Source organism: Pinus tabuliformis, chromosome 9 (genome assembly GCF_031772625.1).
Source record: "Pinus tabuliformis cultivar Carrire ecotype Pingquan chromosome 9, CPIR1, whole genome shotgun sequence".
Classification (NCBI taxonomy): domain Eukaryota; kingdom Viridiplantae; phylum Streptophyta; class Pinopsida; order Pinales; family Pinaceae; genus Pinus; species Pinus tabuliformis.
Genome location: NC_142307.1, coordinates 766,848,395 through 766,862,723, shown reverse-complemented (window position 1 = coordinate 766,862,723; position 14,329 = coordinate 766,848,395). Strand labels below are relative to the sequence as shown.

At 39.8% G+C, this 14,329-nt stretch overlaps 1 protein-coding gene across 1 annotated transcript in view; it reads right to left on the bottom strand.

Annotated features, from left to right (window-relative positions):
• Positions 1-610: 610 nt before the first annotated feature.
• Positions 611-14,329, bottom strand: part of LOC149150983 (spindle pole body-associated protein) — a 139,742-nt gene continuing 126,023 nt past the window's right edge. Inside the window, exon 3 of the mRNA XM_089440894.1 lies at positions 611-930. Within this exon, the coding sequence (XP_089297020.1) occupies positions 847-930 (84 nt within the window). The 3' untranslated portion in view covers positions 611-846. The remainder of the gene's footprint in view (positions 931-14,329) is intronic.

The following is a 14,329-nucleotide window of genomic DNA, read 5'->3' as shown; positions in this document are numbered from 1 at the left end:
TAACTCTAATTGATAGAAGCATCTCAATTTTCTAATTTTCTCCAGCTATAATTGATAGGAGCATCTCAGTTTTTTAATTTTTTCCAGCTATAATTGATAGGAGTATCTCAGTCCGATTTTCAAGAAATTTGATCTCTGAAACTTGGTACATCAGGTATTAAGATATATTTAAGCTTGTTTTTTAATTTTATCCAGCTATAATTAATAGGAGCATCTCAGTTTTTTAATTTTCTCCGGCTATAATTGATAAGAGCATCTCAGTTTTTTAATTTTCTCTAGCTATAATTGATAGGAGCATCTCAGTCCGATTAAAACGCTGTCCACAATTTAAATTGAACAAGGGAAGAAATATTTTCTGAAAATTAAATGCTATTTCTCATGCGATCAGGTTGGTTGGTATATTGTGTGTTTGAATTGAGTATTTGCTTTACGTTTTTAGTTCATACCATTGGAATTATCAACAATACATGATCGCTGATAAATTGGAAGACTGAACTTATTTTGACTGTTGAAATTTCAGAAATGGGAATTGTCCCCTTCAGAAGTTTTCAGACTAAGCCGTCGGCTGCACTTCAAAATGATTGATAAATCATCCAAACTGAAAATGGACTTAAGAAAATATTCGGATATTTCGGATTTCTTAGGTGACATCATTGTCTAGGCAACTCTTTTTCTGTAGCTTCCTTTTCAAGATGTAAGATCCAACATGCGGATATAATATAAGCTCTGGGTTCACAAAGAGAAAAGCCACTTGGAGTTCAGTAATCAAAATATTGTACCAATGACTGCAAGTTTCAATAAATACATGATGTACATAATATGCTTCTCCATGAGCTTAAATTGTTCTCATTCAATTTTTCTTACACCGTAAGTGTCTTCCAGACCACTCTTCACTTTCTTCCGTCGCTCAGCAATCATCTTAGTATAGGCCTATCATAGCAAAAGAAACTCCTTAGTGCAAAGCAAGTCATCATTGGCATTAACTACTATTATGCGCAGTGTATATACAGCCATGTAAAGCTAGTTTGGAAACTGCATACTGCTACTGCCCAATTCTTATGTAAAAGAACATTCAATCTGAGCCAATCGAGTGTGTCACAGTTTAAAAAGTTCAAAATAGAAATATTTAACTGTTTTCAAAATTTACTGGATAGATTAGTAAACATTATATAGAATGAAAAACCATAATTACCAGACTTCATTTAATCTGATAGTTCAACATTTGTAGCTTATTAACCATCTGTATTGTTATTTCGAGTAGGTTGTATTTACCAAAATATCAATCACTTGAGTCCAGGATCTCCAAAGTTTGAAAGCAGTACACGATATGGAAGCCAACAACTCTCAAACGATCAATGGAATAACGAAGTCTTTTCCCTGTTTGTACATTAAAAATTGCATGCCGTACAAGAAATGATTTCCTGTAGAAATAATTGCACAATATTGTATGCATAGTAAAGCCATATATTCTGAAATCCTCTTAAAAACGTTTAACCGTTTTTTACGGAATCAAGGGAATTAACTCTAAAATGCCCTCTTCACTCACCTAGTAAACTATGCGTTGTTCTGTTAACAACGGCATAACAGATTGAAGGGAATAGGGCAGTGGATCTATGCATCTTTTCTCCAGCATGATTCTACCCGTGACTCAAGGACTGATCTATGCAGTCCTGGCTTTCTTTCATGACTTTCTAGGACAGCTGTGTCATGACATAGAAGTCAATAAGGAGATCTTTTTTGCCTTGCGACCAATTTTTTCCATGTGAGCTTATTCTAGTGGTTTGCTGGTGAGATATGCAACCCGTCTATTCATACAACAGTAGTTAGAAAGGAAGCACTTAGTTATCAAGGCAAAGCTTTGCCACAATGAAGAATACTCGATCTAAATGCATTACCATTGTCTTAAAGTCTGTCCAAGCTGTGGAAGAAGCGCTCTAATCTTGGAAAGATGATCGGTTGGCTAATATAGTAAGTGTTGGTGATGTAAATGTATACGAGTGTAACAATCTTCATCAGGTTTGGGCCAACTTGAAACAAACTTTGATTGGAGCAACCTATGTAAGTATTAATTCTTGTAAATTTAAGTAGCACCCACTTTGGAAGGAGCTGTTAAACCTTGAGGGGACGGAGCATCGCTTGGTGGGGCTTTAAAAGGCTGGCACTGCAGCTTTGAAGGACTTTTGGAGGCTCGAGTGTGCATGGAATCCCTTCTTTCCCTCATGCTTGGGGTTGTCCATCTTTAAGAGTGGAGCATCTACTTTAGATCATTGTCCATGTGACTTGAGAAGCCCCTACTTTGTATTTTAAAATTAATTAATTAGAGTAGAGGGCCCTTTTCCCTTCCATAGGCTAAATTAGGAGCATTTACTTAAGAAATTATTACTTTAATGTACAAGAAAGTTGAGCATCTCCCTATAAATAGATATGCACCTCCTCATCATTTCGCCATGGTTGGACTAGGGGATAAATCCCTTGGGTAGTTTTGAAAATTCTACTGATCTATTTTCTAAAAGGTTTTGTGAATGATTTTGCTTCTTTCTTCTTTCATGGATTTTCATGGCTAGAGTTTATGGATGATCTTTGATTTAATAAGTGGTCTCTCTAATCTAGTTGGATTTATGTATGGATAATTATTAAGTGTAATTGTGTTTTTCTAGTGGAGAGGGTGCATTCATTTTGTTTCTTCATGGATGAATCCCTTCTTGAAAACCCTAGGAGAAATTCTAGCAGGGAATCTTCCCCTAAACTTCTAGGATTCTGTAAAATACTAGGTGGATCTTCTAGAGTTAGTAGTGGAAAGCCCTAGATCCACTTACCTTCCCCCAAGGGAGTCCCTAGTTGACCCCATATGCCCCAAAATGATAGTAATGAGATAAAGCACTAATATATGGTCCTTCTGTCAAACCATATATTGAAAGTTTACCAAAGCCATTTTGCTAGAGTTACTCTTCATATCACCTTGGAACTCATAGCTTCAAATCCCAGCAATATTAATCTAGGGAAGCCCTCGTTGAGCTGGAGGAGAGCTGGCTTGAAGAGCAAAAGTGACAAAGGAATATGGCAATTCACACATTAAATAACGGCATATAATTGTTTCTCTTTTGGCTCTATTTTGCCAACACAAATACTTCTCCAAGGCCTTGCTTGCTCACTGTTTTTGCATCAACGATGCAGGGTTGCTAAAAAATTTCCACAAGTGGAGAGGTTCTATACTAAAAGGAGTTCACACCCAAATACTAGAATGATAGAATGATTCAAGTTTCCTATAAAATTTGTTGATAGGTGGCAATTTTGTCTCATTCTGCTAAACTGAAGGTAAGCCAAAGCTGTAACTCTTGTCTGTTCATTAATATAGCCTCCTCAAATCCAATGCCATACAAAGCATGTTCTTATTTGTTAGGATGTGTAATATTGACTAGTGGCAAGTTGGCAGTTTATGTGATGTAACTTTGGATGTAAGCCTTATGTTGATTTCTGAAAATCAGTGCCTAGATAAATAGATCAGATCTAGATTTACACTACTGGAATTATTTAACCAAATAAAGCAGTGAAAAAACTTAGAAAAGCAAGAAAAAGCAGGAAAAAGACAAATCTTGTGCATGCACAATTTTTCTGCTCTTCAACATCAGTTCATCAGTCAAATGAAATCCAAACTTACAAGAGCTCCCATACTGGGAAAATGGCTCAAAAAAAAATACAAACGAAACCAGGCAAACCTGAATTTCCAGCACTCGAAAATTTGCCCTAGATCACTTGGCTTCCTTTTATAATTTTGAGTTGGGCCAAATCCCTAATCTCAATGGTCAAGATTAAATCTAATCTTGAGTTGAGATCAATGGTCCAAAATTCAACTTAAATCACTAGTACCCAAACTTAGGCACTTTATTAAATTAAACTCACTTTATAAAAAGACATTCACTTTATTAATTAATTAAAAGTGAACTCCCAAGTCTAGGTAATGCAGGAGCATCTAACCTCCGAGTCAAAACTCTTTTTGACTAGACCTAGGGGTTTCATTTACCAAGAGAGTCAGTTCCCTAATTGAGTGAAATTATTTAATTTAAATGCATTTTCCTATGTTTTTAGAAGAATTGTACATAAGTGATGAGAATGAAGAATATTATAATCAGATCTACTCTTTAAGAGAGATCTTGAGAATATTTGAGAGAGTTAATTAGATTTTTTGAGAAATAGGTGGATCTAGAGGATCTCGAAATAGGGATTTGTTGAGTAATTAATGGATCTGAACTATTAGAATCCTTTTGTATAATTATGTAACAAAAAGCATGTAATATGTATGTAGAAGTGTGGAGAGAGTTGAGAGGGGAAGAGTGAAACTAAATGGGCCAAGTAGGCCAAAGGGGCTGAATTAATGTAAATCAGGCCAGGAGAGAGCCTTTTGTAAAATTATATATGTAAAGAAACCATTCTATTTGAGTGTTTGGAATCTGTGCATGCCAAGCCTTTGTCTAGTATTATGTGAAATATTATTTTTATTATTAAGGTGAATATTGCAAGTCTGTTACAATAAGCTTAGGAGGGAGAGCATTTCGGAAGGCGAGTTAGAATCAATACAAAGGAGGTCATAACCCTTTCGAAATGGGGATGAACCATTCCTTTTACAATTGGAATGATCAAAGTTGTTGATCATTGAACCACAGAGTGATCAATGATCTAGAGTTAAATAAGAACCAAAGAGGAGCGCAAGCCTACTGCAGAGAGATTACAGAAGTGATAACCTCGTTGTAGAGCCTTTTTCAGAGTAGATCAGAGACTTAGCAAAAGCATGGGATTTGGAGATAGTGAAGGATCAGAGAAGCGTGAATATATATTAATTATCATGTAACCCTATAGCAGAAGTTGAGCATAGAGTATAAGGAAAAATGGAAACTTGCAGACAAACGGTCGAGATCAAAGTATAAAGGGCCGAGGACCAAAAAAAGGGCATTAATCTTTGATGAGAGTGCGTCAACTAACAAAGGTTGGGAAGAGAACTTAAAGTTCTGTCGAAACAATCACATCGAGAGACAACGTCGAGGTGATGTGCCTCAGAGGGTCTTCCCCGAAAGAACAAATGAATAGCATGTGAAGGTGCAACCAAGATGACTAGACGTCGTGCTGAAGTGGAAGCCAATCAATGTGTAAAGCGTCGGAATGAAGTGGAAGTTTCTTATTTGGTGCGAGACTAACAAGGGGCAGCGAAGCAGTGTTGACTCCTTCTAGAGGTAAAGGGGTTTTTGCATAGTTAAAAAGCTTCGGGGGACAGCAGCTGACAGAACAACATTTGACAGAAAGATTCAATTCCCGGAGTCTGTCCCCTGGGAGGTTAACTCCTTGCACAACATTGGAAAACGTCGGGATGACATTGTTGGATAAAGTTGTCATTGATGTCAATAAGACGGCAACTTGAGTACATTGTTGAAGATGGAAAACCCCTAACACTATGAAGAAACCTAAGTTGTGTCGAAGCAAACTCTAGAAAAAAACCAATGATGTCCTAGCATTAATTGGATGGCATCCCTGGTTGAAGCATGCCTTGGATAACCCTAAACCTAGTTGTGTTGAAGCAAACTCTAGAAGAAAAATCCTAACCCTAAATGCATAATGCCCTTGTCCTAATATGTTGGAACCCAACCTTGCTAAGCCTAAGCCCCTAATCATATATTCCCTACTAATGCACATAAGTGCTTTAGTTGGTGCTTAAAATCCTTACTACAAGATGCCCTAAGAACATCCTAAGAAACCCTTGCAAGACCTTGAAGAACATCCACTGAAATCCTAAATCCATGCATGAAAAACCCTAATTCAATGAATGCCCTTATTCCATAAAGAAATTTCTTAATAGGACTGTTATGGAAAAAGTGTATACGATGAAAGAAAAAAAATTAAATTGCCACCATTATGTTGATTTTTGGTAGCATCGGATGTGCCCTAGCCATGAAAATTGGTGGAGAGGCTGAAAATTGGTGGAGAGGCTAAGGCACATGAGATCTCCAAGACCCGGAAATCGTTTAGGGAAATTCCACCGGAATGGAGAGATATTAAAATAATTAATATTTTTAATGAGAACCTAAGTTTAAACTTAGGAAAATTAAAATATTAATGTGTATTAATATAATATGGGAGAGAGTTCTAAATAACGAGGATCAAGCCAAATCTAATCTTAGTCATTGATTAGGGACTTAATCTCGGCCGTTGAATCGTCAACGGGAAAAGTATAGGAGGAGGCTTGAGGGTCGGTTGGAGATACACCAAGTTGATCAAGAATTCGATTGTCTGGGGCAGGGTTTGCTAAGAAATCGAGTTAGTGATCTGTTGCAACGAGTGGAAATTCGGCAAAAGGTCGAGAATACATATCAGAGAGGCAGAGAAAGTGTCGAAGAGACAGCGTAGAGCCTTGGAAGGCTGACGCAGAGGCAACCAGGACTGACGCAGAGGTTGAGGAGGCCAACGCAGGTGACGCAAAGGGCCAAGAGGCTGACGCAGAGGGCCAAGAGGCTGAAGCAGAGGCAGCAGAGGTTGACGCAGGCAACACACAGCACAGCAGAGCTGACGCTGGGCCGAAGAGGCAGCACTGAGGAATTTTCGTGGGGCAGCCTGGGAGCTAAGCGGCAGACTATTAAATTTTAGGTATGTTCTATGCTTAGAGCAAATTTACTTCAATTTTCCATATTAGCTCAATATCAATTCCAGATTAGCAATCACATTTAGCATGATAGTAAAACGCAAATAGAACATAAACATAAATCGTAGAAAACAAGCCAAGACAAGAGGACACAAGATGTGGCGCTAGCCAAGGACAAACCCCAATGTGGGGAAACCCTTGATCAATTCTTCTTATATTCTTCAATAGTTCAGCAGAGAGAGAGAGATAGTACATATACATCAGAAGTCAACACTTTGACTTGACAAGAAAAGGGCAGAGATCTTCACCATGACGATGACACAATAGTTCTAATGACAAGGACTGCAGATCTGAACTCAGGTGAAGGTACACTTATTAGTTCTCATTCTTCAACGGATTCTCCAAGGTGATTCCATCACCATACTGCATCCATCATCACTATGTTGCACTTCATCACTGTGTTGCACTCATCATCACTATGCTGCACTCATCATCACTATGCTGCACTTCATCACTGTGTTGCACTCATCATCACTATGTTGCACTTCATCACTATGTTGTACTTCATCACTGTGATGCACTCATCATCACTATGCTGCACTTCATCACTGTGCTGCACTTCATCACCACTATGCTGCATCCCATCATGCTGCATCAATCTACTGATGACAAGTTGCTCCTGAAATTCCAATTAGGGCATAATATGCAGCCCTAAACTCCCTTGCTATGTGATATGTACCTGAACTGATGAGGGCACTGATCTCAAAGGATCAGCTCTTAATAAACCCTTGCTATGATGCTATGGCCTATGGCCTAGCACATAACAATGCTAAAGTAAATAATCAAACACCAAGGAGCATACTTTAACACTTTCCTTTACAGTAACGTTGTGGCTTATTAAACAGTCCTTAGGGCATGATTATACCAGCTCCCTTCATCACATAGTTACCTACAGCAAACATGTATTAATGATGTGATAAGATATTTCCTTATTTGCTATGAACATAGTTGTCAATGAGTGCTTCTTTTAGGACTACTTTAGCCATTAACAACATTTTAGGGCTTCATCTGAACCATGTATAACAACATATTAGGATCCTTAATAAATGCGGATTAGGGCTTCCTCCTAGATCTCGGTAGAGCCTCCTACATACAGCGTAAGAAGCCTTCCCTTTACTGCGGCTAGCTGTGAGTATAAGCCTTACCTTGACTGCGGCTAGGGCTCCTTGACAGCGGATGGAAGGTGATTGACAGACCTGCGTTTAGGGCTTCTTTAGAGCTTGACTTGACAGCGGATGAAGGGTCCCATAGACTGCGGATTAGAGAACCCTTTTAGGCTGTGAATTGTAGCTCCCTTAGACTGCGTTTAGGGCACATAAGAATCGTCCTTAAACTGTAGCCTAGTCTCTTTAAAGATTGCGAGTAGAAGACCTCTCCTTACGTAGATAAATCCTCCTTGACTTTGTGGAGGTGTCTCCTCTTAGGGTTGTGTAAGGCCTTCTTTTGTGACAACATCTAGGGCTAGTGCAGTATATCCTCTTTAGATCTCTCCCACCACCAAAACCCAAGGGCAAATGGAAAGAGATCACAAGAGATGATGTGTGAAATGACTTGAAGACCTCTTCTATTTATGGTCAAACGTTGAGGACAAGTGGGGGTAGTTTGGATTCTGGACGACCTTGACAAATTGTCACATAACACAAATAAATGCATATCTCTATGAATACATGTCAGAATCGAATGATCTTTAGATCAATCCTACACATCTTGACAAGAGGAATCCAAGAAAAATATCAGCTGCCATAAATAAGTAGACCCGCATGGAGTTTGGCCTAGTTGCCAATTTTAACACTCCCTCTCAACTAGGGAGAACTCCATCTGCTAATCCATCTACCAGTCTGTACTATTTCAGCTATCAGTGCCCTGCTCTGCTGAACTATGAAGAAGAAGAAGTGATTGAGAATGTATCATATCATCCTCTACTGACCCGAAGTCAGTCCCCCATAAACGAGAGTGTCTCATACCACTCTTACTGACCCAAAGTCAGTTCCAAGAAAGAGAGTGTGTCATACCACTCTTACTGATCCGAAATCAGTTCCAAATAAAGAGAGTGTATCATACCACTCTTACTGATCCGAAATCAGTTCCAAATAAAGAGAGTGTATCATACCACTCTTATTGACCCGAAGTCAGTTCCAATTGATCCCAGATCAATATCATCCTAGCATAGGGAATACGGTAGATACACAATGCATCCATCGGTACTACTATGGTCACTATCCTCATTTCCCTACTCATTGGCCAGATGAGAGGTACTTCCCATGAGTCCAGACTGCAGGGGTAGGATGTCTCAGCAAGAGAAGGATGAACCACTTACCCTGCCTACATGTTGCCAGGGGTATCCCAGGGGAAGGTTGAACCACTCACCTGTACACAACAAATCACTAGGGGAAGGCTGAACCACTCACCCTATGATTGTATCTCGGCAGGGGAAGGATGAACCACTCTTCCTGCCTACAGAGCAGACCACTAGGGGAAGGCTGAACCACTCACCCTATGGTTGCTCATCGCTCCAAGAAGTACCCCCAAGCCCCCCAGAGCCCCTAGAACTCAATGTCCATATTATACTGGACCTTCAAGAGAGAGTCTCTCCACAACTCCTAGTCGTTCTCGGAAAGTCAAGAATTTGACCTTTCCCAGGGGCTTCATCTGAATATCGGCGACCTGCACATCAGTCCCAGAGTGATGGAGCCTTCTTGCTCCCCGTTGTACCATATCCTAGATAAAGTGGTACCTAATGTCTATATGCTTGGAGCGATCATAGAACACGGGATTCCTCAACAATCGAATCCCCCTCTAGTTGTCACAGAAGATCACGATGGTATCCAGCACATGTCCAAACAACTCACAGAAGAGCTTCCACAACCAGACAGCTTCACAGGAGGACATACTCACAGTTATGTATCCGAACTCATCGATGCTCAAAACAACCAACTTCTACTTCCTGCTCATCCAGGATATCGAAGCAGAACCAACACCCATAAGTGATCTTGCGATCCTCCACACTGCCTGCCTAATCGGCATCGGATTGATCATGCAGCTTCACATTTCCGACAATGTATCTCAATCCATGAGAGATTGTGCCTTGAAGATATCTCAAATGATTCTTGACACGAATCCAGTGAGGCTCAACCATATATGAGCTCAACATGTTAACTGCAAAACATATATCCGGACGGGAGTTCACCAAGAACATCAATGCTTTTATGAGTTGACGAAACTCAGAGGCATTTCCTAAATCAGGGCCGGCAGCACTACTGCATAACTTCTTAAAGTTGAGCTCCATCGAGGTAGTCACAGGCTTGCAGTTCACCATTCCAAATCTAGAATCCAACTCCCTCTTACTTTTGCAAATGAGAGGGTTTGCACCTGTTAGAAAGAGGTCGTCCTCATAAGGTACCAATGTGAGAGATCTATCATGCACAACCTTAAAGCAAAGGTTTCGATCGGCTTCACTCCTAGTGAATCTTAGCTTCATCAGATACCTATCAATCCTCTCATACCAAGGCCGGGGTGCTTGCTTCAAACTATAGAGAGCTTTCTTCAACCTGCATACATGAGATTCTCGATCATGAATCTCAAACCTCTCAAGTTGATCCACATCTGTGGTCATGCTATCACATGAGGGGAATGGTCCCCTTGTAAGTTTTCCTTTGGTACATCTCGGACATGTACCTTCATGCTCTTCTTGAATTCAGGCATCCCTGTCACCATCTGTCTCACATCGGGTAGGGCCCCACAATGAAGATGGGCAGATCTTCGGTGTCATAGAAGAGATGTGACACATGACATGGTCCGCATTAGCCTTCCTGCAACTTGATACAAATTGCCAACCCTGAACCCAAGAGTAAAAGCCTCTTGAAAATTCCTTTTTCAAATACGTACCTTTCCATCAATGAATTCCACCTTGAAGCCTTTTACTTCCATTGCCAAAATGGACACTAGGTTTTTCTTGAGATCAGGTACATAAATAACTTTTTGTAAATGAATCGTGCTACCCTCATTCAATTGAAGGGTAGCATTCCTTTCACCCTTTCCGGGATATGTGGCATCGTCTCCAAGAATAATATCCAAGATTGTTTCCTTCTCTATCATATTAGAGAGCACTTCCTTGTATCCAGTGAAGTGCCTTGAGGCACCACTATCACGAAGCCAATTTCCCAACGAGTCTGGAGAAGGCCGACATAAGATAATACTTAGAAGCAACATTTGATTCTTCATACCTGGAGTTCCTTGCTTTCCTTGAAGAGTCGGCCATTTCCTTGATGACTTGCATTCCTTTTTCTTTTGCCATTGTACCTGTCATTCCTTCGATCATTGAAAATGCCCCTAGAATGATTGTTATCATCATCCAGTGATGTGTCCTTTCTATTCGACACTCCTTCGCATAATGGCCAAAATCATTGCAAGCAAGGCATCTGCCTTTCCTTCCACCCTTAGATCCGAACTTCCCATTCAAGTGACCTCTAGGTAGGCCACCAAACATTTCCGTTGCGCCACTCTGATAGTCTTCTTTGCTTCGACTTCACTCTTGATGAATTTGAAGAGGGAAGAGGAACCCATTGAGCCTTTTGTCCTTTCCAACTGTCTTCGGTGATTGCTCTTTCACTCTTGCTTGGGCTTTGTCTTCACCTCAGCGCTGATCCCATGTTAAATTTTAGGTATGTTCTATGCTTAGAGCAAATTTACTTCAATTTTCCATATTAGCTCAATATCAATTCCAGATTAACAATCACATTTAGCATGATAGTAAAATGCAGATAGAACATAAACATAAATCGCAGAAAACAAGCCAAGGCAAGAGGACACAAGATGTGGCGCCAGCCAAGGACAAACCCCAATGTGGGGAAACCCTTGATCAATTCTTCTTATATTCTTCAATAGTTCAGCAGAGAGAGAGATAGTACATATACATCAGAAGTCAACACTTTGACTTGACAAGATAAGAGCAGAGATCTTCACCATGAAGATGACACAATAGTTTTGATGACAAGGATCATTCTTCAACGGATTCTCCAAGGTGATTCCATCACCATGTTGCATCCATCATCACTATGTTGCACTTCATCACAGTGTTGCACTCATCATCACTATGCTGCACGTCATCACTGTGTTGCACTCAAGTCTCATCATCACAATGTTGCACTTCATCATTGTGCTACACTTCATCACCACTATGCTGCATCCCATGATGTTGCATCTATCATGTTGCATCCATCATGCTGCATCAATCCACTAATGACAAGCTGCTCCTGCAATTCCGATTAGGGCATAATATGCAGCCATAAACTCCCTTGTTATGTGATATGTACCTGAATTGATGAGGGCACTGATCTCAATGGATCAGCTCTTAATAAACCCTTGCTATGATGCTATGGCCTAGCACATAACAGTGCTAAAGTAAATAATCAAACACCAAGGAGCATACTTTAACACTTTCCTTTACAGTAACGTTGTGGCGTTGTGAAAATCGCGATTTAATCGCGATTTTTTCATCCTGTCGATCAAACAGCGATTTTTATACGAAAAAATCGCCGGTATTTTTTTTTGCCAATTTTTACTGAAAAAATCACGAGTTTTTGATAAAAACGCGATAAAAACGAAAAAATCGCGATTTTTTCTTAAAAAATCGTCGGGGGTCGCGGCAGCGTGGTTTTATAACCTTTTTTTGGGTTTTTCATGCGCTCATTTGGACAGTCGCGCGCGGAGGGAGGAGGAGCTCTTGGAGACCAAGCTGAAGAGGGTTTTTAGCCAAATCTAAGTGCTTAGAGGAGAAAATCAAGAGGAGACCACTGATTTCTCCATAGAAACGGTATGAGGATTAATTTTTTTTTGTTTTCATTGTTTAAAAACATTTTTTTTGTATGTTTTTCATTGTTTTTGGTTGGGAAACTTGGTATGGGCACCATTTTTCTTTTGTTTTCATTGTTTTTAAAGAATTTTTTGTATTTCTTCATTGATTTGGGATGGGTAACTTGGTATGACTATGGGAACCAATTTTTTTTTTTTTTCATTTTTTTTAAACATTGTTTATGTTTTTTTCATTGTTTTTGCCATTTGGTTGGGTAACTTGGGTTTGGATTCTGGAATGGTTGGGTAATTTGTGTTTGAATTTTGAAACTTTGAACTTTGGAATGGTTGTTTTAGGTTGGGTTACGGGTAACTTGGATTTTCATTGTACAATCATCAATGTAAAAATTAAAAAATTAAAAATACTAAATTATAATTTGTAAATTTGTAACTTGTAATTTTGTAAATGCTAAATTGTAATCCTAATCCTTATTTTCCCATAGGTTCACAACTGCACCAAAACACCATTCAAGACTTCAAGTTTGCAACTTCAAAGTTCAAAAACAAACATGCCAGGGAAATTGGATCCTTTCTGGGAATATGTTGTACCTCATGCTCCGAATGATAGACAAAACTTGAGTTGCAAGTTGTGTGGAAAGGAAATGTTCGGGGGGGTGTAAAGGTTGAAGTTTCACCTTGCACAAATCCCTGGACATGATGTAGGACCTTGTACAAATACAAATGCTGAACTTATCCAAAGAGCCATGAGAGCATTGGAAGAATTAGAGCAGACTAGAGAGGCCAAAGAAGAACTCAAAAGGCAACTAAAAAGGTCAGCTGAAGGAAGTGGGCCAAGTGGCACTGGTTCTACTGCAGCATCAGCCAATCCGGTAGTTGCATCATCATTTTTTGTTCCTCGAACCACACCTGGTTCACAGCCATCTATCGGTTCAATGCTAAAAAGAATTGAGAAAGAACAAGCTGACAAGTTGATGGCAAAATTTCTCCTCTGGAGTGATATTCCTTTCAGCATTGTAAGGAATAATCCATTTTTCCAACCTACTGTTGATGCTATTGCCAGTGTTGGCCTGGCATACAAAATCCCTTCTTATCATGATTTTAGAGGTCGGATTCTTCAAAATGAAAAGCGTGACTGCACCCAAAGATTGGAGGATTTTAGGGCATCATGGGCACACACAGGTTGCACTGTTATGTCAGATGGTTGGACTGACCAAAAGGGGAGAACCCTTATAAACTTCTTGGTTAGTTGTCCCAAGGGGACTATGTTTATCAAATCTATTGATGCATCTGCACAAATCAAAGATGCAAGAACTTTATGTGATTTGCTGGATGTGTTTATTTTGGAGGTGGGTGAACAACATGTTGTCCAAGTCATAACGGACAATGCTGCAAATTATGTTGCTGCTGGTAGGATGCTTATGGACAGGCATCCTACTTTATTTTGGACACCTAGTGTTGCCCATTGTATTGATTTGATGTTAGAGGACATAGGGAAAATTCCCTTTGTCAAAAATATTGTTGACTCATCAAAAAGCATTACAAAATTTATATATAATCATACATCTGTGCTTAGCTTGATGAAAAGATTCACCAACAACAAAGAGTTGGTGCGCCCCGCCATTACACGGTTTGCCACCAGTTTCATATCTCTTCAATCCCTCTTGACTTCTATGTGGGATGTGAAGAGAATGTTTCCTTCAGAGGAGTGGCGTGCTTTGCCAATGAGCCGCAAACCAGAAGGAGAGGCCGTATGCAGACTAGTTTCATACCAGGAAGACTTTTGGGCGGGAGTGCAGGAGGTGTGCGCCGTTACTGAACCTTTGGTAAAGGTTC